This window comes from Bubalus bubalis, chromosome 1 (assembly GCF_019923935.1).
Source record: "Bubalus bubalis isolate 160015118507 breed Murrah chromosome 1, NDDB_SH_1, whole genome shotgun sequence".
In the NCBI taxonomy this organism is placed as follows: Eukaryota; Metazoa; Chordata; class Mammalia; order Artiodactyla; family Bovidae; genus Bubalus; species Bubalus bubalis.
This window is the reverse complement of record NC_059157.1, coordinates 128,790,765-128,818,184: the sequence shown is the minus strand read 5'-3', so window position 1 is coordinate 128,818,184 and position 27,420 is coordinate 128,790,765. Positions and strand designations below refer to the sequence as shown.

Genomic DNA, 27,420 nt, shown 5'->3' with positions numbered 1-27,420 from the left:
TAAATGATGGAAATTTGGGGAACTCTGATCTCTGTACTTAGCTCTGGTGGGGGCACATTAACTTAGGCATTAAGTTACTTGCCTAAGATCATATAATTAGTTGCAGACCAAATCAACTACAATTACCCAGAATGTTTTAAGCTATCTCAAAAAAAAAGTGGCTATATTTGAGTTTTTAAAACAAAATATTGTTATTTATTTAAATAATAAATCTATTTAAGTACAGCTAGTTGAAGATCTCAGAGTCATATATAAGGTATTGCAGCTCCACAAACATCAAGGACCCCAAGGTTAATGGTGAAGGAAACTCCTGTCTGTGTAGGTGCAGTCAAGCCATATGGACCCCAGAAGTCTCTGTGGACTGAAAGTTATCAAATCAAATTCCAAATAATAAAAACATTTCACTGCAGCTTTTCTTCCGATTCAGTTGTAATTTTATTTAAAAGGATATGTTATTTGCTTTCAATAACAAGTCCAATAAATATGAAAGTATCATGAAACTTAAATTCATTATTCAAATGCATAGCATGGTATATCAATTTTTATAATGAAAATAAGAATTGGGAAAGCTGCTTTAGGAAACATCATAATTTCAATTTAAATCTAATCTAACATGTTCCCAGACATTTTATTAGCATTATTTTTCCTTGTTCCATGAAAGAGATATTTTAGAATTATTTCTGAGGAGCTTATGATAAATCCACCTTCAGTGATAACAGTCTCTCTGACTTTTATTTAGCCTCCCCTAAGATTATCAGCTGGTTTCTATATACAGGGTTTATGTATACAAGGATACATACCATAAAACTAGGCAATATTCTTTTCATCAGATATGAAGAAAGCTAGTCATTTGCTTCAATGCAGGCATATCCACAAGAATGCTTATGCCAGCACTAGTTTAAATTGTTAGTCTAGTGGCATATATTATGGGGAGAAAATGACATGGGTGATCAAGGGTCCAAATTTTCTCTGTAATTTTTTAAACACCCCAAAGCCTGGGTGGTAGTTATTTCATATTACAGACACAGGATCATTATGCAAAATCTCAGGTTTTTCAAGCAGTCATTCAACTTTTTTTATTCTCTTGTAATCAATCTACATTTCATAGTATATTTTAACTCTTTGAATTACATATTACTTTGAGTAGTCATTATCTGAATTAAATTGCTTTCAGAGATGTCTTTTTTGCTGTATCCTTCAGATAGTTGTGATCAGAAACTACTGACTTGCTTGCTAGATCTTAACTTCTGCCTTCTTTTGAACTGTTCTTAGGTCACAGACTGCCTCTCCTTATAGCTAACTCTTTACTTTCTCTCTTGAGGTTATGGTTTTTCGGAAGTCAACACGTTTCTCTCAGAATCATCATAGGTTTTTCTTTTTTGGTAATTTGAATTTGATATGGTTTCAGTCAGAAAAAATCACAAGGAAAACTTGCATGTCTTTTTCCCAGATTAATTTACCAGTTGTTTTCATTTTGCCTCATTTGGTTTATCATTCTTTGCTCCCACCCCCAACCCAAACACACAAGTGCATTTGTGCAAGCAGATATATATGCACATCATTTTTTCTAAGTCATCAGAAGATATATTAGACAGTTGTAAACACTTGTGTATTTCCTTGGAACAGATTTCTTATGTAACCACAGTACAATGATCAGAAGTAGGAAATTTTAACATTTTACATCATATCTAATCTGCAGTCCACATTCAAGATTTACAAGTTGTCCCAGTATTATAACTGTTGCCCCCTCTCCAGAATCATGCAGTTGGTTTAGTTGTTATATCTCTTTAGTCTCTTGTAGTCACCTCAGCTTTTCTTTGTCTTTCTTGACTTTAATATTTGAATATATAGGCCAGTTAATTTTGTAGTGTCCTTCAGTTTAGGTTTGTCTGATGTTCACTGTGGTTAGAGACAGCATTTTTAGGAGTGCCACAGAGCGGTGGAGTCTTGTCAGTGTATCGTGTCAGAAAACATAATATCAGTTTGCTTGAATATTAGTGATGTTAACTTTTCATTATTGGTTGTGGTGATCATTATTAGGCTCTCCACTTCAGAGGTACTGTTCTGGGATTGCTTTTGTTGCTTGAATCAAGATAGCAACTGACTAATTGCATACTAACTTGGATTATTTTATGTTCTTTGTGCAGCTCGAGATGCTGCTGTGCAGAAAATTGAGACTATTATCAAGGAACAATTTGCACTTGAAATGAAGAATAAGGAACATGAAATTGAGGTCATTGACCAGGTATAATGATCTTACAGTGAAAAAAAACAAAACTATTGAAAAAACTGTATGTAATGAACTTTTAAAAATCTGTTGAAGTAGAATTACAGTGTATTTTTCCCCTTTGATGTTCTTTTAAAAGGTGCTTTTGCATTTCACGGGAGAGAGACCTATTTTTTTTTTTTCCTTCAAATAAAATGGTGGAAAAAGATAAAGAAAAAAATCACTTGAAATTCTATCCCAAAAGATAATTCCTGTTTGCTCTTGTGCTTTGTGGACAACCACAAATAAATGTCTTTGTGGACATTTCTCAATGAATATACATATTTATTAATATGTCTGTATATTCTTGCAAACATCATATTTTGTCATCCTTTTAAATATTTTGCCAATCTGAGGTGGAAATGGTCGTTTCTGTTAGTTTTTCTTTGATTACTTTTCGGGGTCATTTGCATTTCTTATTTATGAATTATTTGCATATATCTTCTGTTATTTCCATTTTTTAAAATAATTAACATTTATTTTAGCGACTGATTGAGGCAAGAAGGATGATGGATAAACTTCGTGCCTGCATTGTTGCAAACTACTATGCTTCTGCAGGACTTCTGAAAGTTTCTGAGGTAAGTTTTCCTTGTAAGCAGTCATTTCTGACCACCTATATAGATGTGTGAAGAGAAATTAGTGTTCATGTGGAATCCCTGCCTTCAAAAATTTCTCATATTGACCTTTTGAATTCAAGAAGCCTAGCCTGCCTTCCTGGGTATATATTAATACATACAGTTATCATTGTGTTCACTCATATCCTTCAGGTATACCTCTCTGCACTGTCAATAATGATAACTAACATTTTATTTTCTTTCACTTAATTCTTCTTTAATTTTTAGCACTGTTGTTAGGTTTGCAGATACAAAGATGAGTGTAACTCAGTTTTAACTTGCCTTATTCCTCTTCATTTCCTTATAGTTGACTTTGGTGTAAATTATAGATCAATTGATTTTTATCTTTTACTGCTAATGAATGGCAGAAGGCAATGGCACCCCACTCCAGTACTCTTGCCTGGAAAATCCCATGGATGGAGGAGCCTGGTAAGCTGCAGTCCATGGGGTTGCTAAGAGTTGGACACGACCAAGCGACTTCACTTTTACTTTTCACTTTCATGCATTGGAGAAGGAAATGGCAACCCACTCCAGTGTTCTTGCCTGGAGAATTCCCAGGGATGGGGGAGCCTGGTGGGCTGCCATCTGTGGGGTTGCACAGAGTCGGACACGACCGAAGTGACTTAGCAGTAGCAGTAGCAGATTTACCCTATTCAAGAAGTCCTGATTTTTTTCCTGCTTACTTTTTTGGAAAATTTTCAAATATATAGAAAAGGTGAAATAAGTACTTGTTTATGCATCACTTAGCTTCAGCAATTTTAACAGTTTGCCAAGTTTACTTTATCATCTTTATTTTTCTCTGAAACCTTAAAAAGTAAGTTCTAAGCATCATGATGCTTCATCCCTAAATACTTAATCCTAAGATTGTCTTCTGTGTAGTCATAATACCTAAGAGAATTAGCCCCTAATATTATCTGATAACCAATCCATATTCAGCTTTTTCTCAGTTTTCACCAAAATATCTTCAAAGCTGGTTTTTTTTTTTTGACAGGATTCAGTCAGGGTTCGTGGAGGGGAGTGTGGTGGTATACTGCTTTGCGTCATTCCCTGTGGTTTCTGCTGATAAGAGATACCTGTCATGTACGGGTCGTCTTGTCATCCCATGGAGCTTTAGGCTATCCATGATACTTGGAGAAAGTTGAAGCGTTATTTGAGATTAATCTTAGATAGTAGTAGTTTCTTCTACTGCAGAAGTTTCTGTATTACATTTTAGAGTCTGAACCACTTTTCTTGGGCTACCATAACAAGTTACAACAAGCCTGATAGCTTAAAACAACAGGAGTTTATTATTTCATGCTTCTAGAAGCTAGCAGGCCAAGATGAAGGTGTGTTGGGTAGGCCATACTCCCTCAAGACTCTAGGGAAGGATTCTTCTAGCATCTGGTGGTTATTGGTGGTACCTGGCATTGCTTGGCTTGTAGCTGCATCATTCCAGTTTCTGCCTTTAACTTCACATAGACTTTTCTCTCTACGTGTCTTCTCTTTTTCTTTTTGTATCCAACTTTCCTTCTTGTAGTACACTAGTCATTTGAATGAAAGTGAAGTGAAGTCGCTCAGTCGTGTCCGACTTTTTGCGACCCTATGGACTATAGCCTACCGGGCTCCTCCATCCGTGGGATTTTCCAGGCAAGAATACTGGAGTGGGTTGCCATTTCCTTCTCCAGGAGATCTTCTCGACCCAGGGATTGAATCTGGGTCTCCTACATTTGAGCCACCAGAGTGAGGCCTCCCCAAATCCAATATGACATCATCTTAACTTGATTACATCTGAAAAGAACTGATTTTCAAATAGAAACGTTCATAGGTTCTAGGTGGACAAGAATTTGTGGGAGATAACTGTTCAACCCAGGGCAGATTCCAATGTCATCTGTTATATAGCTTGCCATTGGAGTCAGCAAGATGGATGTCGAGCACTAGCAGCTGCGTTACATAGGACTGTAGCTCCTCTGAAGAGCTGGTTATTCATTTGATGTTTTGTTGCCCTTTTTTTAAAAAAACTATTTAACAGTACTGAACTGTGCTATTTGATGGTCTAAAAATGCACTGATTTTTGTTATATTCTGATTAGGATTTATTTAAGGATATTTAGGTATATTTTGTCTATCATGATCTGCCACTTAAAATATATTTTTAGTTTCCTCTAACAAAATACGTTTATAGCTGTAAAGTAAACTTTTATTTTTGAAATTAAGCTTTGTTGCTTTGAATTCTGAAACACTAGTCTCTGACTCTCTTACTCACTAAAACAATTATTTTAATTTCAATTAATTTCTAAAACTCGCTTCTTGAAAGTAACTACAGTGTATCAGTAGTACAGTATATCTGTATCAAGTAACAACTCTTCTTGTTTTATGTGTAAGTAATAAGACACAAAAAATACCCCAGGCTGGCTTCAGTGCTGGACTGTGCTATACTTTGTCCTATGTGGGAGTCATTTTATATATGCTTTTTAAAAATCTTTATATTTCTTACAGGAGTGTTTTATTTAGAATGGATGATGTATTTGAATCAAGCAATATGAGACTTATTTTTTAAAGTCAAATCTGACTTCCATGTGTTACTATTAATGTATATTTATCTTTACTTTTCATTTACCTTCTGAGAACTTGAATCTTTAGCTTTTAGTATTAGGACCTTTGCATAATTATTTCTCATTCTGCAGTTTTTGTTGATTTGGACTATTTTATGGGGGTAGGTGACTTAGATGGTAAAGAATCTGCCTGCAGTGCAGGAGACCTGATTAGTCCCTGGGTCGGGAAGATCCCTGGAGAAGGAGATGGCTACCCACTCCAGTATTCTTGGCTGAGAGTTCCGTAAACAGAAGAGCCTGGTGGGCTACAGTCCATGGGATCACAAAGAGTCGGACATGACTGAGTGACTAAGCACAGCACAGCCATGATCCTGAAATAGATAAGGGTTTTTGGAAAGATCAAATTTTTGCCTACTTTTGCTGAATATGATTTAAAGTTTGTTTTGCTTACTTTCATTTTTGCAGGGATCAAAGACATGTGATACAATGGTTTTTAATCATCCTGCTATCAAGAAATTTTTGGAATCACCATCTAGGTCATCATCTCCTGCCAATCAGAGATCAGAAACACCATCAGCCAATCATTCAGAAAGTGATTCTTTATCTCAACACAATGACTTCTTATCTGACAAAGACACTAACAGCAATATGGATATAGAAGAAAGACTCTCAAGCAACACGGAGCAGAGACCAAGCCGAAATACTGGAAGGGTATATAGTTGGATGGGTGGAAGGGAGCCAAAAGAGAAGGGAACCAATATTTATTAAGTATGCACACAGTATTTCATTTTATTGGAACCATAAGATATAAGTTAATTATCACTTTTAGAGATGGGGAAACTCAGTCTCTATGAGGTTAAGGTTATAGTTGTCCACAAGTATCAGAACTGAGAATTAAACCTCTGTCTTTCTGACTTTACAATTCAAATCTCTGATCATTGCCCAACTCTCCCAGATGCCATTCATGTAGATAGGAGGAAAGAAACCTTGAGGAGTTGGCAGTACCTTAACTTTGCCCAAGGTCTTTCTACTTTATCAGGTTTATTCTCTCAAGAGCAGTGTCTCTTCAGTAGTTCCTCTTTGAAATTTAATGTTCTAAGATGCTTTAATAACTGAAAGAAACTTGAAAAAGAATAAGTAGAATTGAAAACTGTTTATTACTCTTTGATCCTGTCAGTTTGTTATTTGAATTCCCGTCTCACACTGCTATGAAGTTCTTGGTATAATACTTGACTATCAAATCCTCATTAGGAAAGACCAGTGGTTTTTCTCAACCAGATGTTCTGTGATAGAGGAAATTCCTAGGTTGCTTTCCACATACTCAGACATCAAAGATTTGGTTATTTTTGATAAAAATATTTTCTGGGGACTTCCCTGGCAGTCCAGTGGTTAAGGCTGCACTTCGAGTGCAGAGGGCATGGGTTCAGTCCCTGGTCGGGAAAACTAGGATCCTACATGCTGTGTGGCATGACTCACTGCCCCCCCTCCCCCAACAAAAAATTCTGATTACAAATTCATTCTGTTCATTGTTGAAAATTTTAAACTACAGAAAAGTAAGGGAGAACAGAAAAGTCATTTGTAATTATACTACCCCAAATCAGAACTGTTAATATTTGGATTTAGTTGTTGTATAACTTATGGGGAAATACTGTATAGGTTTTTCTTTTTTAATTAAGATAAATTTAGGTCATGCTAGTCATAGGATTCCAAAGCCTGCTATCTTTTATGTAACATACATGCTCATGTTCATGTAACATACTTAGTGTTTACTGTGTACCAGGCACTTTCTAAGAACTGTACAAAACAATCTGAGATGCATACTATTATCACCCTTATTTTATAGATGAGGAAACTGAGACAGAGAAGTTAAGTGATTACCAAGATGATACATCCAGTAAATGTAAGGTCCAAGTCTTAAACACTGGCTGTCTTTCTCCATAGTCAAACTTTAAATTAACCATTATATGTAAACTGCTTCTTACTGAAAAATTTGTAATAGTACAGAAGGTTGGAAAAAAGGTAAATTTCATTGACCCTATCACCCATTCCCATTTCCCAGAGGTAACCTTTGTAGTAGTTTCCTATGTATTCTTCTACATCCTATTTGCATATAAAAGCTGCTATGTATGACTATTAAAAGCACACATATATGTGGAGTTACAGTGTACAGACTTTTTCTATAATAGAAAAATTACAGTAAAATTATTCTTTCATACTCTGAGAGGAGCCATAAAACCAGAGAATTTTGTAATTAAAAAAAAGAAAAATTGAGTTAGTCCATTTGTACTTTGTATGATTTTGTGGTTTCTACCTATTGAAAATTATACAAATTGAAAATGAAATTTGATTATGATTTTTTTCTAGGACACTTCTAGTATTGCTGGCTCCCATAAAACAGAGCAGCGGAATACTGATCTTACAGGAGATGAGACTTCACGACTTTTTGTAAAGAAAACAATAGTAGTGGGCAATGTGTCCAAGTGAGTATTCAGTTGAATTGTCTCATTTTCAGTCATCCAGTTTTGGTAATACTCTGGCGTATTATTATCATAGTATTATAGTAGGAATAGGCTTCAGGAATTCTTTTTCCCAAATTCTTAGTTGTTTTAAAAGTAAATGACGGTCCAGAAACTTGAGACTCCTTCACTGTATCTGTTCATCTTTGACATGGAATAAAATTGTGCTTAGTAAAAAAAATTTTTGCAGACATGAAGTTTTATGTATTTTTTAAAAACACTTATTTGGTTGTGCCGGGTCTTAGTTGAAGCATGTGAGATGTAGTTCTCTGACCAGGGAACGAACCCAGGCCCCCTGCATAGGGATCACAGAGTCCCAACCACTGGACCACCAGGGAGGTCCCACTTTTATATATTTTATTAAGCATGTAAGTGTGGATAACTTTGGAGGAACTTTGACTTCTTCTGACCTAGTTCTATCCTTAGGGGCCTTACCTAATTCCTAAAAATGTTTGTTTGGTTACCCAAATTGAAATGTTTTAAATTTATAACAAAAGGTTATAAAGCAGGTCTTGAAGACAGAATTCCTCCAAGCTAAAGGGCTATCTAATGGTATGTCACATGCTGTCTAATAGGAGCATCATCATTTTTGCCAAGTGTTTAGGAATGGATAAAGACATAAATCTTCAACAGCTTAAGAATGTTCAGTTCAGTTCAGTTCAGTCACTCAGTCATGTCGGACTCTTTGCGACCCCATGAATGACGCATGCTAGGCCTCCCTGTCCATCACCAACTCCCAGAGTTCACTTAAACTCATGTCCATCGAGTCAGTGACGCCATCCAGCCATCTAATCCTCTGTCATCCCCTTCTCCTCCTGCCCACAATACCTCCGAGCATCAGGGTCTTTTCCAATGAATCAACTCTTCGCATGAGATGGCCAAAGTATTGGAGTTTCAGCTTCAGCATCAGTCCTTCCAGTGAACACCCAGGACTGATCTCCTTTAGAATGGACTGGTTGGATGTCTTTGCAGTCCAAGGGACTCTCAAGAGTCTTCTCCAACACCACAATTCAAAAGTATCAATTCTTCGGCGCTGAACTTTCTTCACAGTCCAGCTCTCACATCCATACATGACCACTGGAAAAACCATAGCCTTCACTAGATGGACCTTTATTGGCAAAGTAACATCTCTGCTTTTCAATATACTATCTAGGTTGGTCATAACTTTCCTTCCAAGGAGTAAGCGTCTTTTAATTTCATGGCTGCATTCACCATCTGCAGTGATTTTGGAGCCCAAAAAAATAAAGTCTGACACTATTTCCACTGTTTCCCCATCTATTTGCCATGAAGTGATGTGACCAGATGCCATGATCTTAGTTTTATGAATGTTGAGCGTTAAGCCAACTTTTTCACTCTTCCTCTTTCACTTTCATCAAGAAGCTTTTTAGTTCCTCTTCACTTTCTGCCATAAGGGTGGTATCACCTGCATATCTGAGGTTATCGATATTTCTCCCGGCAATCTTGATTCCAGCTTGTGCTTCTTCCAGCCCAGCGTTTCTCATGATGTACTCTGCATATAAGTTAAATAACCAGGGTGACAGTATACAGCCTTGACGTACTCCTTTTCCTATTTGGAACCAGTCTGTTGTTCCATGTCCAGTTCTAACTGTTGCTTCCTGACCTGCATGTAGGTTTCTCAAGAGCAGGTCAGGTGGTCTGGTATTCCCATCTCCTTCAGAATTTTCCACAGTTTATTGTGATCCACACAGTCAAAGGCTTTGGCATAGTCAATAAGGCAGAAATAGATGTTTTTCTGGAACTCTCTTGCTTTTTCCATAATGCAGTGGATGTTGCAGTTTGATCTGTGGTTCCTCTGCTTTTTCTAAAACCAGCTTGAACACTGGAAGTTCATGGTTCACATATTGCTGAAGCCTGGCTCGGAGAATTTTGAGCATTACTTTACTAGCGTGTGAGATGAGTGCAATTGTGCGGTAGTTTGAGCATTCTTTGGCATTGCCTTTCTTTGGGATTGGAATGAAAACTGACCTTTTCCAGTCCTGTGGCCACTGCTGAGTTTTCCAAATTTGCTGGCATATTGAGTGCAGCACTTTCACAGCATCATCTTTCAGGATTTGGAATAGCTCAACTGGAATTCCATCACCTCCACTAGCTTTGTTCGAAGTGATGTTTTCTAAGGCCCACTTGACTTCACATTCCAGGATGTCTGGCTCTAGGTGAATGATCACACCATTGTGATTATCTGGATTGTGAAGCTCTTTTTTGTATAGTTTTCCTGTGTATTCTTGCCACCTCTTCTTCATATCTTCATCTTCTGTCAGGTCCATACCATTTCTGTCCTTTATTGAGCCCATCCTTGCATGAAATGTTCCCTTGGTATCTCTGATTTTCTTGATCTCTAGTCTTTCCCATTCTGTTGCTTTCCTCTATTCCTTTCCATTGATCGCTGAGGAAGGCTTTCTTATCTCTCTCTGCATTCAGATGCTTATATATTTCCTTTTCTCCTTTGCACTTCGCTTCTCTTCTTTTCGCAGCTACTTGCAAGGCCTCCTCAGACAGCCATTTTGCTTTTTTTGCATTTCTTTTACATAGGGATGGTCTTGATCCCTGTCTCCTGTACAGTGTCACAAATCTCCGTCCATAGTTCATCAGACACTCTATCACATCTAGTCCCTTAAATCTATTTCTCACTTCCACTGTATAATCATAAGGGATTTGATTTAGGTCATACCTGAATGGTCTAGTGGTTTTCCCCACTTTCTTCAATTTAAGTCTGAATTTGGCAATAAGGAGTTCATGATCTGAGCCACAGTCAGCTCCTGGTCTTGTTTTTGCTGACTGTATAGAGCTTCTCCATCTTTGGCTGCAAAGAATATAATCATTCTGATTTTGGTGTTGACCATCTGGTGATGTCCATGTGTAGAGTCTTCTCTTGTGTTGTTGGAAGAGGGTGTTTGCTATGACCAGTGCGTTCTCTTGGCAAAACTCTATTAGTCTTTGCCCTGCTTCATTCCGTACTCCAAGGCCAAATTTGCCTGTTTCTCCAGGTGTTTCTTGACTTCCCACTTATGCATTCCAGTCCCCTATAATGAAAAGGACATCTTTTTTGGGTGTTAGTTCTAAAAGGTCTTGTAGGTCTTCATAGAACTGTTCAATTTCAGTTTCTTCAGCGTTACTGGTTGGGGCATAGACTTGGATTACTGTGATATTGAATGGTTTGCCTTGGAAACAAACAGAGATCATTCGGTCGTTTTTGAGATTGCATCCAAGTACTGCATTTCGGACTCATGTTGACCATGATGGCTACTCCATTTCTTCTAAGGGATTCCTGCCCACAGTAGTAGATATAATGGTCATGTGAGTTAAATTCACCCATTCCAGTCCATTTTAGTTCACTGACTCCTAGAATGTCGACGTTCACTCTTGCCATCTCCTGTTTGACTACTTCCAATTTGCCTTGATTCATGGACCTGACATTCCAAGTGCCTATGCAATATTGCTCTTTACAGCATCGGACCTTGCTTCTATCACCAGTCACATCCACAACTAGGTATTGCTTTTGCTTTGGCTCCATCCCTTCATTCTTTCTGGAATTATTTCTCCACTAATCTCCAGTAGCATATTGGGCACCTACCGACCCAGGGAGTTCCCCTTTCAGTATCCTATCATTTTGCCTTTTCATACTGTTCATGGGGTTCTCAAGGCAAGAATACTGAAGTGGTTTGCCATTCCCTTCTCCAGTGGACCACATTCTGTCAGACCTCTCCACCATGACCCACCCGTCTTGGGTTGCCCCACACGGCATGGCTTAGTTTCATTGAGTTAGACAAGGCTGTGGTCCTTGTGGTCAGATTGGCTGGTTTTCTGTGATTATGGTTTCAGTGTGTCTGCCCTCTGATGCCCTCTCACAACACCTACCCTCTTACTTGGGTTTCTCTTACCTTGGACGTCGGGTATCTCTTCACGGCTGCTCCAGCAAGCGCAGCTGCTGCTCCTTACCTCGAACGAGGAGTGTCTCCTCACAGCCGCCCCTCCTGACCTTGAACGTGGAATAGCTCCTCTTGGCCCTCCTGTTCCTGCGCAGCCTCTGCTCCTTGGACATGGGGTTGCTCCTCTTGGCCGGCTCCCCTGACCTCCAGCGTGTGGTAGCTCCTCTCAGCCAACACCCCGACCTCGGGCGTGGGGTAGCTCAGCCAGCTGCCGCCCCTGACCTCGGACGTAGGGTAGGTCATCTCGGCCACCGTGCCTGACCTTGGACGTGGGGTGCTCCTCTTGGCCACCACCCCTGACCTCAGATGTGGGGTAGCTCCTGTAGACCACTCCTGTGCCGACGCAGCCTGGCACTCTCGGTCACCGCCCCTGTTATTTCCTCACAAAACTCTTTGCTCTTCTCCTCACTAGGCATTTCTTCCATGCTGCTTGTCATTTTTGTCACATTATATCATTATTTCCAATTTTCATATATCTTTTCCAAATCAGACTGGAATCTCTTTAGACAGTGTATCTTTGTTTTTGTATCTCGCAGTAGTTGGTGTTCAGTAAATGTTGATTGGTGAATAAATTGATATATTTATGAAAATTTAAATTAGATTCGATTATTGAAACTAAAGGATTCAGAATTACACTGAATATCTGGGAAGGGGAATCAGATGTCAGGGGAGTCTTCCAAATCCCAGTTAATGAACCACTGATAACAAACAGGAAGTACATTAAGAATCTCAGGATAATACAGAGATGCTCAGTAGTCTTTGTAGTATTTAAATAGAAGCATAAAATATGACTAAGGCAATTAGGTTTCTGTTTTACAAGTTATTTTAGAATTAGCATGCATTTAGCTAAGAGAACTAATGTGTTGTGTTGAGGTCTCACCTACAGTATAAGACATGTCAGCCCAGAAAAGGCCAAAACTAGAAATTCAGGTAGGCTCACCAGGCCACAAAAAGACTGGGGAGAAACAGTTAATGACATTTTCAAACAATTATGTGTAATTTGTGGGTTTTGGGCTTTAAGGACAGGTGTACTTTATAAATAATGAGGAATGACTGGGATGAGAGTTATAAAGTCCTTGTTTGTTCTGGAAGAGGGTAAAAATATTGATTTACTTTAGACTTTGTTAACAATACTTGTTAGAGTATCTAAGATAACAACTAAAAGAAAAGACATAGAGATTTAAACTTTAAAAGTAGTAAGGAGGGCTTCCCTGGCTCAGTAAAGAATCTGCCTGCCAAAATGCAGGAGATGCATGTTCAGTCCCTAGGTCGGGAATATCCCCTGGAGAGGGGAATGGCAACCCACTCCACTATTTTTGCCTGAAATCCCATGGACAGAGGAGTATGGTAGGCTATAGTCCATGGGATCGCGAAAGAGTTGGACATGACTTAGCTAAATATCATCATCGTCAGTACACAGAAGTTGATTGTTTCTGTATGACAAACTTACAGAAAACAATTTTTAAAAGATACATTTACTCTAGCAATAAAATAATGTAACATAATAAACAAAAGGTATGCTGGCCTTTTATGAAAATAAAAATTTTATTGAAACACATGAAGGAACTAAATGATTAGAGCAGTATGGCATGTTCATGGATAGGAAAGCTCAGTGTTGTAAAGATATCTCTTCTTCCTAAGTTGATATGTAGATATTCTGATTAAAGTGCTGATAGGGTTCATTAAATTCATAGGCTGGCTTTTATATATGGAAAAGCAAAGATAAAGATAGGACATGAGTACTCCTAAAGAAAAACTGGGTTAGGCAACTTGGCCCACTGTATTGCTAAGGATAACCATAGACATAGATGAATGTACAGAAGGCCATGACCTTATTTTCCAACAGAATGTTATAAGGGGGGCTCATGAAGTAAATGGCAACACACTCCAGTATTTTTGCCTGGAAAATCCCATGGATGGAGGAGCCTGGTAAGCTACATTCCATGGGATCGCAGAGAGTCGGAGACAACTTAGTGACTTCACTTTCTTTCTTTCTTTCTTTAATGGAGTAAAGCCAGAGCCTCAAAAGGAAGGGCTAAGGATTCTAGTTTTGCCATGGTTAGTACTTAGGGAAATGACTTGTTTTCTTTAAAGACAAAGAAACCACTTGCAACCTTGACAACAATGAGTAAGAAACAGAAGAGTTCTGAGTTCTAGCACTTTTGAACCTGAATGAAATCACCCCACAGGCTAGAGGTTTCCTAACCCAGGAATAAAGTATGCTAGTTTGTTTCTACCTAGTGTACCCACTTAGCAGGAAAAGCAGAATTTTTTTTTTTTAATTGACTGATAATTAGAAAATAAAAAAACTTCAAGGGAATGCCTCTTCAGGCCTACCCCCCCCACCCCCACCCTGAAAAAAAAGTTTAAAGAAAAGGGTTAACTGCAAAGACTTACTTTGATTAGGTAATATGGCTATTAAATATTGCCTGAATTTTAGGGGTTTTTTTAAATGGAAAAGTTTCTCCAACTCTTCAGCTCCTGATAACCATTTTTCTATTCTGCTTCTGTGAGTTTGATTTTAGATTTCACATGGAAGTGATACCAAGCAGTATTTGTCTTTCTTTGCTTGACGTATTTCGCATACCATAATGCCATCAAGGTCTTTCTATCCATGTTGTCAAAAATGGCAGGATTTACTTCTTTCTTAGGACTGAATAATATTCCTGTGTGTATGTTAATATGTTTATCTATATCTCCTTAAAAATATTTTTGTTTAATTGAAGTACAATTGATCTAGCAACATTATACTTGTTTTAGGTGGATAGCAGAGTGATTTAATATTTTTATATATTGAAAAATGATTACCACAATAAGTCTAGTTACGTCTGTCACCATAGCTATACATTACCTATACATTATATGACTTGTTTATAACTGGAAGTTTAGTTTGTTCCTCTGCCTATTTATAAATTAGATGTTTTGTTTTGGTATTTTGTGAGTTCTTCATGTTTTGAATATTAACCCTTTATCAGATACATGATTTAGAAGTATTTTTTTCCATTCCATAAGTTGTCTTTTCATTTTGTTGGTGGTTTCCTTTCCTGTGCAAATGCTTTTTAGTTTGATGTAGTTCTGCTTGTTTTGGTTTTATTGCCTCTGTTTTTGGTGTCAGATCCAAAAAATCACTGCCCAGACAGATATAAAAAATCTTGCCCTTTATACTTTCTTCCAGTTTTATGGTTTTAGGTCTTAAATTTAACTTGTGAATCCATTTTGTGTCGATTTTGGGTCTGGTGTGGATAGAGGTTCAGTTCATTGTTTTGCATGTGGCTTTTCAGTTTTCCCAGCACCATTTATTAAAACTGTCCTTTCCCTCATTGTATATATTAGCTTCCTCGTTGGAAATTAATGACCAGTAAGTGTGAGTTTATTTCTTGTCTCTGTATTTTGTGCCATTGGTTTATGTGTTTTTATTGCAGTACAACACCGTTTTGATTACTGTAGCTTTGTAATCTAGTTTGAAACCAGGAAACATGATGCCTTCAGCTTTTATCTTCCTTCTCATGATTGATTTGGCTATTCAGAATCTTTTCTGGTTGCACATAGATTTTAGGATTGTTTTTCTATTTGTAAAAAATGCCATTGGAATTTTGATAGAGATTGCATTGTAGTATGAACATTTTAACTGTTTTTCCAGTTCTTGAGCACAGAATATCTGTGCCTTCTTCAGTTTCTCTCATCAGTGTCTTATAGATTTTTAGTTTTATTTTTGTTTATTGAAGTATAGTTGATAGTGTCTTACAGTTTTCAATGTACAGGTCTTTTACCTCTTTGGTTAAATTGCTCTTGTATTTGATGCTGTTGTAAATGAAATTATTGTTAATTTCTCTTTCTGGTAGTTTGTTGTCAGTATATAGAAACAACTGATTTTTTAATGTTGATTTTATATCCTACAACTCTACTGAATTCATTAATAGTTTTGTGATGGAGTCTTTAGGTTTTTCTATGTATGATATTATGATTTGTGCAAATAGAGACAATTTTACTTCTTCCTTTTCAGTTTGGATGCCTTTTCTTTCTTTCTTTTTTTTTTTTTTGTCTAATTGCTCTGGCTAGGACTTATAGTACTGTGTTGAATAAAAATGGCAATAGTGGACATCCTTGTCTTGTTCCTGATCTTAGAGGAAAATCTTCTGGCTTTCACCATTCAGTATGATCTTAGCTGTGGGCTTGTCATGTATGGCTTTATTATTTTAAGAATTACTTCCTCTATATGCAGTTGTTGAGAATTTTTATTATGAATATATACTGAATTTTGTCAAATGCTTTTACTGCATCTTTTGAGATGATTATATAATTTTTAGCCTTCATTTCATTAATGTGATGTGTTGCATTGATATGTAGATGTCAAACCATCCTTGTATACCTGGAATAAATCTCACTTGCTCATGTTGTATGATACTTTGAATGTACTGTTGAATTCTGTTTGCTAATGTTTTGTTGAAGAATTTTGCATTTACTTTTATCAAGGATTGTTGTTTAGTCACTCAGTCATGTATGACTCTTTTGTGACCCCATGGACTGTAGCCTGCCAGGCTCCACTGTCCATGGGATTTCCCAGGCAAGAATACTGGTGTGGGTTGCCATTTTCTACTCTAGGAGATCTTCCCAACCCAGGGATTGAACCAGCATCTCCTGCATTCACAGGCAGATTCTTTACCACTGAGCCACCTGGGAAGCCCTTTATCAGGGATACTGGCTTATAATTTTCTTCTCTTGTAGTATCCTCATTTGGCTCTGGTATTGGTAATTTTGGCTTTATAAAATGAGATCATTGAGTGTTCCCTCTTCTTTTATTTTTTGGAAGAGGTTGAGGATTGGAATCAATTCTTTATCTGTTTGGTAGAATTCACCCTTTAAACCACTGGTCCTGGAATGTACTTTTTTGGGAGGTTTTTGTTTGCTGATTCAGTCTCCTTACTAGTAACTGTTCTGTTCAGATTTCTATTTCTTCACCATTCAGTCTGGATAGGGTGTCTATTTCTAGGTTTTATTCAGTGCTGCTAAGTTGTCCAGTTTGTTGATGTGTACTTGTTCTTAGTCTTTTATGATCTTTTGTATTTGTGTGGTATCAGTTGTAACATCTCCTCTTTCATTTATAATTTTATTTGTTTGAGTCCCTCCTCTTTCTTGGTAAGTCTGTGTAAAGATGTTTGTCTATTTTATCTTTTCAAAAAACCAACTCTTCTGTCTTTGACCTTTTCTATTGTGTTATTTAGTCTCTGTTTCCACTGTGATCTTTGTTATTTCTTTCCTTTTTCTAACTTAGGGTTTAGTTTGTTTTTCTCTTTCTAGTTCCTTAGGGTATAAAGTTAGGTTGTTAATTTGAGATTTTTTTTTCTTTATGTAGGCATTTATCACTATAAACTTCCTTCTTAGAACTGTTTTTGCTGCATCACTAAAGTTTTGGTATGCTCTATTTCCATTTTCAGATGTCTCTAGGTATTTTTTTTTAATTCTCTTTTGATTTCTTTTTTACCTATTAATTGATAAGTAGTATGTTGTCTACTCTTTATGTATGTATAAATTTTCCCATTTTCTTCTTGTAATTGATTTTTAATCTTGTTTTAAGTAGTAGTTAATTGGTTTGTTAGGAACAAAGATTTCAAGTTGTTTTTTTTCTCTCTACTCTAGGTATATACCTCCTGATAAGAGAGAAGAAAATGACCAGTCAACCCACAAGTGGATGGTATATGTCCGAGGCTCTCGTAGAGAACCCAGTATTAATCATTTTGTCAAGAAAGTTTGGTTCTTTCTTCATCCCAGCTATAAACCAAATGACCTTGTGGAAGTTAGGTGAGCAGTATTTGAGTTATTAAACCTCAGAAGTACAGAATTACTGAAGTGAAAGGAAAGTGATTTAACTTAAGAACACACCTTTGAAATTCTTGTATTATTAATAATTTTTTCAGCTTTGGCTTTTAGTCACAATATAATTTTAGCTGTGGTTCTTTATTGCAGATTTCTGTCTCACTGAACAGGTACCATCCCCACCTGTCAGGTTGTTACCATATGAATTACACCAGCTTATTCTCCTCTCCTTTGGAAATAACTTGTTTATATAGATATAGATAAATATAAAAATGTTACTGTTTTTATGATTATCAGAATATATTAGAATTTAATAAAGGATTCTGACTTTATAGAAATACTTAATGTTGTAAGTTCCCCATGATCTCACCCTCTCAGAAGTAACCTTTAATGATATTTTTTTCTGTTTTTAATCTAGCAAAGCTATTGAAGTTTTTTGTTGTGATTATTTCACAAAGATGGAATGATTTTATACACACACATACACACACACACACACATTATATATATACACTCTTGTAAAATTTGTTTCATTTAGGTGTATTGTTCACATCTGTATGTGATGTTACCTATCACATGTATGTTCACTATATGAATGTATTGTAGAAGTGGTTCTGGTTTATTATCAATGAAATCTCCTGTATCTTCAGCTTTCTTCAGAACATTCTTTTAGAGCACTCCTAACTCTTAAGTAAAACCTGACTAATTCCTGAGAACACTGCTTCTCCTGAGAAAACTTTCAAGTGGCAACTTCTGGTTTTTTTTTTCCCTCTTACACACGGTGTATACCATTGGTTCTAGAAATGGGTGCTTGTCTGTCTGTCTTGTATTTGTGGCTTCCAGACCAGTTTTCCCCTTCTTTTCTCTAAAAACTTCTGCTCCTTTGAAATTTCATAAGATCTGCTGCTTCTCCTTTTTGGGAGCATTTACTGATTTCCTAGTCATTCCTCTTTCAAATACAGTTTTAGCACCTAGTGTGCTGATACTCCCTCTACCAGTCCACTTGCCATCACTCTTAAGGACTTTGATATGCAGATAGACAAGTCTTCTAAAACCTTGGTCTCCCAGTTCATTGATTTCCTTACTTTAATAATAATATTATGTTAGTGATATACCATGGAGTCTAAGCTGAGTAAGGAGAGAAGGAGATTACATTGGGAGATTACACAATAGCAGTAATGGGTAGTGAAAACTGGTGTGGACAAGAAATGAAAATCTCTTTGGGGGTCAAAAAATAAATCTATTTCTAATAAATAAATTAGAAATGGAGCTGGAAGATAGGCGTTGTTGGTCAAAAAGTCAAATACTTGGAAATGAGATTTTTGTAGCTAGTACAGAACATTTATATTCTTCATGTGGATATTTAGGTATATATTAATTATCAGCTGATCTGTCCTTTAATATGCACTTAATTCTCATAAAAACATGGATCTGATGCTAGATTTTGTTAATAATTTTGATTCCTGTACTAATACTATACTATTTTAATTGTTTTGCTTAATAGAGTATGCTGATCTTAGGTAGAGTATGTTCCCCTGATTATTATTATTATTATTCTACAGTTTTTGTCTTGGTCATTCTTGAGTACATATGTTGTTCCAGATTACTTTAGATTCTAAGTGTCGATTTATGGATTGAAATCGCATTGAATTAATGATTAATTTTCATACTTTTTATGATATTGAATCTTTCTATCTTGTCTACCCAAGAGAATGAATCAGAGTAAGAGTTTTCCGGTGCAAACAAGGTTTTTTTCTTTTACTTCCTTTATATTCTTGACATACTTCATTTGATAGAACCTTGGATAAGTGTTGCTATTCTGTTTTATTCTTATGGTACAGATTGATAAAGGAGCAAGTACATTCGCAGGCTCTCAAACATTAGAGTTGAAAAAACCTTGTGATTTTGTTTCAGTCTATACCTGATTCATGAAACCTTTTAGAAATACCCAGTACAGCTCATCTAGCCTCACCTAGAATTCCACTGGTGACCTATATTTGTTATCTTTGCTAGGAATACCATCTTCCTATTGTCTGTTTTCTTTGCTTATACACACATACATATGCTTATGTGTACACACATGTACACAGTGTAGCTGTCTTTCTTAAGATCTGCTGTTTATCCTTTAAGACATAACTCAGAAGTTAACTTTCTCAATGATTCCTTCTTTGCCCTACTTTCTTTCAGGGGTTAAAATACAAGTAAATGATTGTTTACTTGAATTCTTGGAATAGTAACAATATTTTGTACTTTAAGATAATTTAAGATTAACAGTATTTTCTGAGTTTAGATATCCTAACTCCAAATTAGCCCATTGTTTTAATACAGATATTTTAGTGATTTTGTTAAGAAGTAGTAGGTGAGTTTAAAAACCACTTTGTCCATAAAGATATAAATATTAATATAAAAAACATGTCTTAATGTCCAGGCAAAAATTCCATACAGTAAAACAGCAGCAGCAACAACACTGTTTTAGGAAAGCATTTTATTTAATGTAAAACGCGTGAATCAGTTAAAATGTATTAATCATATTTTTCTATTGATGATAAACATTTGATTTACTAAAAATGGGGTTAGAGGCTCATTATGTAAAACCCTAATACTTTAATGATGCAAATCAGTGCCCATGTTATTTCTCAGTTCTCATCCCAAGAATTGGACTTTGTGAAACACATGGCTTCCTTTAGGCTGTAGAAAAGTATCATGCAATAATATATGAAATTGTATTTACTAAGAAATCTAATCTGTAGGTAAAGGTCTCGTTTATCAGATTATATTTTAAGTCTGAGGAAATCCAGGGGAGACATCATGCCATAGCTCCTTGTCAAATTTCTCTCTCACCTTTTACATCTAGAGTATCTTCTGTTAATTCTACATGAGCTTTGTTTTGTGAAATTTATGAGGTTTCACATTTTCTGTTTGACTCATGCCACTTGGACAGTATTCCATAATTAGGTGTGGTGATATATCTGACCAGTTAAGTTTTTCACAGCTTCTGAATTACACTATTACCGCATACCTTTCCCAAGAGCATACTTTTACTGTACGTTTTATTAAGTACAATACTATGATTTTTAAATAATGTTTTAAAAGAGAACCTTGCTTCTGTGTTTCTAGAGAAACAGTTTGTTAATGATCAACCATACCTCTGTTTTCATAGCAAGTAATATATATAAATTTGTTATTACACTTACTAATTTACATGTATGTCTCCCTTACTAGATTCAGAACTTCTGGATGTTTGGGAATTTTTCTTTATTGTCTTTATCTAGAATCATGTCCAGCATGTAGTAAATGCTCATTTCATGTTGAGTGAATTATGAATTCGTGATGTGGGCCTTTCTATTTTTAAGTGGCTATGTTTGTTTGGATGTTTTTAATTATATTGAGGACTATAAAGGAAGCTGAGCACCTAAGGATTGATGGTTTTGAACTGTGGTGTTGGAGAAGACTCTTGAGAGTCCCTTGGACTGCAAGGAGATCCAACCAGTCTATCCTAAAGGAAATCAGTCCTGAATATTCATTGGAAGGACTGATGCTGAAGCTCCAGTACTTTGGCCGCCTGATGTAAAGAACTGACTCATTGGAAAAGACCTTGATGCTGGGAAAGATTGAAGGTGGGAGGAGAAGGGGATGACAGAGGATGAGATGGTTGGATGGCATCACAGACTCGATGGACATAAGTTTGAGCAAGCTCCGGGAATTGGTGATGGACAGGGAAGCCTGGCGTGCTGCAGTCCATGGGGTCACAAAGAGTCAGACACGACTGAGCGACTGAACTGAATTATATTGAGGAGAGTCCTAACTTCCTTTAACTTCTAACCAGTACACTTCCATACATTTTGTGACACCACACAGAATCATTATAAACTCTTTTCCATATAGCTGTTGTTCAAATATTTTGAGAGCACTGTTAGGTCTCTTCTGTTTTCCTCCAAGCCAGACATCCACATTTGTTTCAGTTGTTTATGTGACTTTGTGTTCCTCTGCCCATATAATGTGCCAGGTTATATTCTCTGGCACATTCCAGTTTATCTGTATTCTTAAAATATTCTTCTTAGAACTAAATTTTAAACTTCAGGTATGACAGAACATTAACCTGTGTCCTTGATTTAATTTAACTCTATGTTCTTTACGAGACTTTTAAGATGTTTCTTGTGTCAAAGTATCTAGAGTAATGTGATGAGTAGGTGAGATCTTTTCAGTTGACTTGAAACTTAAGGATAATCTCTCTGAACCAAAGTGCATGTGTGTTTCCCATGCACTGTGAATCTCCTTGTCAGAGCACATTACCTGATGAAGAGCATGGGTAGATTCTGCTCCTACATCCCATCTGTTTTCCATTAAGTTCAGTTGCCATGGCCATCCTTAGCCAACTTTCTAAAAGCTGTGACTGTAAACTTTGATTTTAGGCACAAGACAGTCACTACATGTTTGCTAGGCTTAGGACTCGATACAGGGATTTCAAACATGAAGAACACATGGTTCCGGTGTTAGAATATTCCTGGCCTTTGTGTGTGAGAGACTACAATGGACTAGGCCCCCAAAGGACTGTCCTAGTGAGCCTCTTCAAATTGTATCATTTTAAAAAAAGGATCACAGGGGCCGCAGGGGGCCGCTCTGGAGCCTGTTACTTGAGATTAAGCCTCAGATTCACTACTTAATTGCTCTGTGACCTTCTGCTAGTTACTTGGCCTCACTGTGTCTCAGAGGATATTTCATATTGTGGTTATAAAGATTAGATTAGTTAATAGATATAAAGGGCTTAGAAGAGTAGTAGGATTATGCTAAACAATGTAAGTATTTACTTCTGCTGTTGTTACAAGGAACAGAATGTGTTTACCCTTCAGGGTGGACAACTTAGTGGAATGTTTTAGATTTTTTGAAGGTCCTATGGAGGAAGAATTTATTTGTGATTGCAGAAAGCATACAACTTACAGGAGGAAAATGAAATATTTTTTATAACAGAGGTCGTCAGAAATGTAAGCCCTTTCTTGCTCCCCAGCCATCTTGGCAGTTGCTCTTGGTTGGGGGCATCCTGTACCTAAGACCAGAAGATGGTGGCCGCAAAGAAAATGACAGAGTCACTGGAGTCGATCAACTCTGGGCTCCAACTGGTTAAGAAAAGTGGGAAGTATGTGCTGGGCTACAAGCAGATTCTGAAAATGATCAGACAAGGCAAAGCGAAACTGGTTATCCTCACCAACAACTGCCCAGCCTTGAGGAAATCTGAAATAGAGTATTATGCTGATTGGCCAAAACTGGTGTCCATCACTACAGTGGCAATAATACTGAATTGGGCACAGCATGTGGAAAATACTCCAGAGTATGCACACTGGCTATCATTGATCCAGGTGGTTTTGATATCATTAGAAGCATGCCAGCACAGACTGGTAAAAAGTAAATTGTATACAAATTTTCTTTAATAAAACTGGCCAGGCACAAAGACAGAAATACAGATCAATGGAACAAAATAGAAAGCCCAGAGATAAATCCACACACCTATGGACACTTTATCTTTGATAAAGGAGGCAAGAATATACAACAGAGAAAAGACAATCTGTTTAACAAGTGGTGCTGGGGAAACTGATCAACCACTTGTAAAAGAATGAAACTAAAACAGTTTCTAACACCATGCACAAAAATAAACTCAAAAGGAACTAAAAATCTAAACATAAGACCAGAAACTATAAAACTCCTAGAGGAAAACATAGTCAGAACACTCTGACATAAATCACAGCAGGATCCTCTATGACCCACCTCCCAGAGTAATGGAAATAAAAACAAAAATAAACAAATGGGACCTAATTAAACTTAAAAGCTTTTGCACAACGAAGGAAACTATAAGCAAGGTGAAAAAACAGCCTTCAGAATGGGAGAAAATAATAGCAAACAAAGCAACTGACAATTAATCTCAAAAATATACAAGCAGCTCATGCAGCTCAGTACCAGGAAAATAAACGACCCAATCAAAAAATGGGCCAAAGAACTAAACAGACATTTCTCCAAAGAAGACATACAGATGGCTAACAAATACATGAAAAGATGCTCAACATCACTCATTATCAGAGAAATGCAAATCAAAACCACAATGAGGTACCATCTCATGCCAGTCAGAATGGCAGCTATCAAAAAGTCTACAAACCATAAATGCTGGAGAGGGTGCAGAGAAAAGGAAACCCTCTTACACTGTTGGTGGGAATGCAAACTAGTACAGCCACTATGAAGAACAGTGTGGAGATTCCTTAAAAAACTGGAAATAGAACTGCCATATGACCCAGCAATCCCACTACTGGACATACACACCAAGGAAACCAGAACTGAAAGAGACACGTGGACCCCAGTGTTCATTGCAGCACTGTTTACAATAGCTAGGACATGGAAGCAACCTAGATGTCCATCAGCAGACGAATGGATAAGAAATGGGGGACACATGTACAATATTGTAAAATAACTAGCCTCCAATTAAAATAAATAATTTAAAAAAAAATGGCCAGAGCTTATTTAAATTAAAAAAAGAAATGTAATAGGAAGTTTCATTAGGTAGTGGATTTGGGGTCACTAGAAGTGATCCTAAAAGACTGGTTGGCTATTTGACTTAATTAGTTGGACGAGGAGTTATGCTTCATTCTATATTTTTAAGAAAGCCATTTTTAAAGTCCAGTATTCTGTGAGTTTTTCTTCTTGGTTATTGATACATTTCACCCCCTATGAGGAATCTGTGCTGTGCTTTGTGGCTGAGTCGTGTCCGACTGTGTGACCCTCTGGATTGTGACCCACCACACTCCTCTGTCCATAGGGGTTCTCCAGGCCAGAATACTGAAGTGGATTGCCATGCCCTCCTCCAGTGAATCTTCCCAACCCAGGTCTCCCACATTGCGGGCGGATTCTTTACCATCTGAGCTACCAGGGAAGTCCAAGAATACTGGAGTGGGTAGCCTGTCCCTCCTCCATGGGATTTTCCTGACCCAGGAATTTAACCGAGGTCTCCTGCATTGCAGGCAACTTCTTTACCAGCTGAGCTACCAGGAAAGCCCTTGAGGAATCCTGAAATACAGAATTATCTTCAAGGGAAGCAGTCCTTTTTTGTGTGAAACACATAATATCTTTTGAAGTAGAATATTTGGTAGCTGATGTCTCATCTGTTGGTAGGTCTTAGATTCCTTTTTTGCTTCCAAAAATATGGTTAAGGAGGAATTTCCTGTTAAAATCCTTGTTCCTTTTTCCTGGTTTGTCTGTCTTCTGTCTTCCTGCAGTCCTTCCTATCCATTCACTAAAGTTTAGCCTATAAATGGTAAAGCACAGCTGATTTACTATATCCTTTATAAGAGAAGTTCAGCATACAAACAGTATGATTGACGAATATTGCAAAATGAATTTAGGCCATTCACTTAGCTTTACTGGAATTTAAGTGACTAACCCTGTCATCTATAGAGTTTTCTTTAATTATTCTTAAGTCCACTATGTTTCTAGGCCCTGCTGTATCTCTGACTTTGGATTCCTTTTCAGGCTGCTGTCTCAAGTCAACCTTCTCATTTGATCCCACATCTGTCTTTTATTTCTGTCTGAATTTATACTGACATCATGGCTGCTTCTCTTGCTATCTCAGCTGGTTTCTTCCAGGCACTCTTATTTCTTTGCTTTCTTTTTTTCCTAGTTTATAATACAATTGTTGTTTTCTCTACTTTCTAGGCTGCTGCCATATTCAGGGATTTTTCCTGCCTTGGACTCTCCTGGTAGCCTCTGGCCTTGTGCCTGATGATTCATATCTGTTCCTAGACTCCTCTCAGGTTGTTTTCTTGCACTCCCTCTACCTTACTGAATTCACGTCTCTCCTTAGTTTTTCAAAAGCACATCCCACTGAAAGTCCTTTCTCCCTGCAGTCTTGGCATCCTCTCTCATTATAGTAATTCCAGGCCAGTGATTCATAATGAACATTTTCACTTTAAAGCATTCTCTCTTTCCTCCATTAACTTAAACCATGTTATTCTTAAGTACATGGGGGTCTCAATTACATTTTTAAACTTTTTATTATGGAAAATTCCAGACATAGACAAAGTAGAGTATATTGAATCCTCATGTACCCAACACCAATTATCAACAGCAAACTAGTCTTTTTCTCATCACTCTTCCTTTTTATTTCCTTCACAAATTACATTTTGACTGAAAATTCTCATCTGTTTAGCAATCACACACATTCCTCTCTATTCACTAAAATTATGTAAAGTCAGATTCAATTTTTTTTAAGTCTTCTTAGTAGATACATTAAATAAATTCGTCACCTTTAGATTGAATATGGTTTATTTTGTTTTTGCCAGAGTGGAGGAATAAATGAGTGTTTAGGGGTAAGGAATGTCCCTCACAGCCTCTGTCAGGTAGCAATCCACAGTTCTGGCTTTAATACTGTGACATCTGTTAAATCACCTTAGTTTCCTGTCCGTGAAAATGATGACACTGGATTATATGGTGTAAGTGTCTTAGCTCTAAGTATTCAGTGGTTGAAAGTTTAATGTAGATTTGAGTTGGATTTTTTTCTTTTATAGTTTAGCATTTTAGCAAAATTCAGCATATTGATTTAGCATTAACTGAGGAAATATAAATAATCATCAGAAAGATGTGACATTCTAACGTACCCATTATGGGAAAACTTCCTTTTCTAGAATGAGAGAGTGAACATGGACTAATACATTAATATCTGCTTTTCCCTAGAGAGCCTCCTTTTCACTTGACCAGAAGAGGCTGGGGTGAGTTTCCTGTCAGAGTTCAAGTTCACTTTAAGGACAGCCAGAACAAGCGGATAGATATCATACATAATCTGAAGGTATTGTAACAAAACAAAGCGTTGCTCCCCAGAAATGAAGTGTCTCTTTTCACCTACACCTGAAGTGGTAGGTTAGACCTTCTGAGAGAAGTTAACCACAGATGGTGGAAGGAGGATAGATCTGTTTGAGTGTGTTCTGCTTACTGCTGCAGTATTTGTCCTCTAAATGTTGAGTAAAGGGTCACTTTGCAACAAACTGTATGTTCTTTAAAAAGATGAGCTGGTTGAATAATCAGAAGACTTGATCTCTGATCAGAGCTCACTATTACTGTGTTACCTGGGACTAATAAGTAAATGAAATCTTTTCCTTTTTAATCTATATTTTACTTTTTTACGTCTTAATTTTCTGTAGAAAGAGGCACAAATAGTAATCCTTGTCTATTTATCTCCTAAGAATAAAGATAGAAGTGAACATATTTTAGAAAATGTAAAGTCCTGAGCAAGGTTGTAATACTTTTGGAATCCTTAACTGATATATCCACATGGTTTATTATGTAATCATTATAAATTTATTTTACAAAGTGTTTTCTGTACATGGGGAAACTACCGTTATAGTAAGTGAAAAGCATAAATATAAAACTATATATATAATATGAGGTCAACCAAGATTTTAAATAGATGGAAAAAGACACAAATATACTAAAAAGTTGGAGTAATTGAAGTAATGACATTGTGGACAATTTCTCCTGCCCCTTTTTTCTGTGTGTGTGTGTGTGTTTCTTTTCTAATTTATATAATAAGCATTTAGCGTTCATAGTCAGAAGACAGAGCATTTTTGTAAATTACCCTTATGCCCCTCTCTGTAGTAGTCTCATGTACATTTTCTGTCCGTAAGATATAATCCTAATATTGAACTCCTTCCAAAGTACCCTTACTTTGTGGTTTACCACATTATTCCCATTAATTGCTTTC

The 27,420-nt window shown here is 36.9% G+C and overlaps 1 protein-coding gene and 1 pseudogene across 6 annotated transcripts in view; both read left to right on the top strand.

The window, feature by feature from the left end:
- Positions 1–27,420, top strand: part of YEATS2 (YEATS domain containing 2) — a 103,300-nt gene that overhangs the window by 21,676 nt on the left and 54,204 nt on the right. For 5 of the 6 annotated variants that reach the window (XM_006056670.4, XM_006056672.4, XM_006056673.4 and 2 more), the window contains exons 3-8: positions 2,148–2,245; positions 2,752–2,844; positions 5,876–6,121; positions 7,775–7,890; positions 17,511–17,672; positions 26,397–26,508. In XM_006056670.4, the coding sequence (XP_006056732.1) occupies positions 2,148–2,245; positions 2,752–2,844; positions 5,876–6,121; positions 7,775–7,890; positions 17,511–17,672; positions 26,397–26,508 (827 nt within the window). Of the gene's footprint in view, positions 1–2,147; positions 2,246–2,751; positions 2,845–5,875; positions 6,122–7,253; positions 7,311–7,774; positions 7,891–17,510; positions 17,673–26,396; positions 26,509–27,420 lie in introns of those variants that run through there. The other variant, XM_006056674.4, reaches the window with a different exon arrangement.
- Positions 21,353–23,224, top strand: LOC112585534 (annotated as a pseudogene).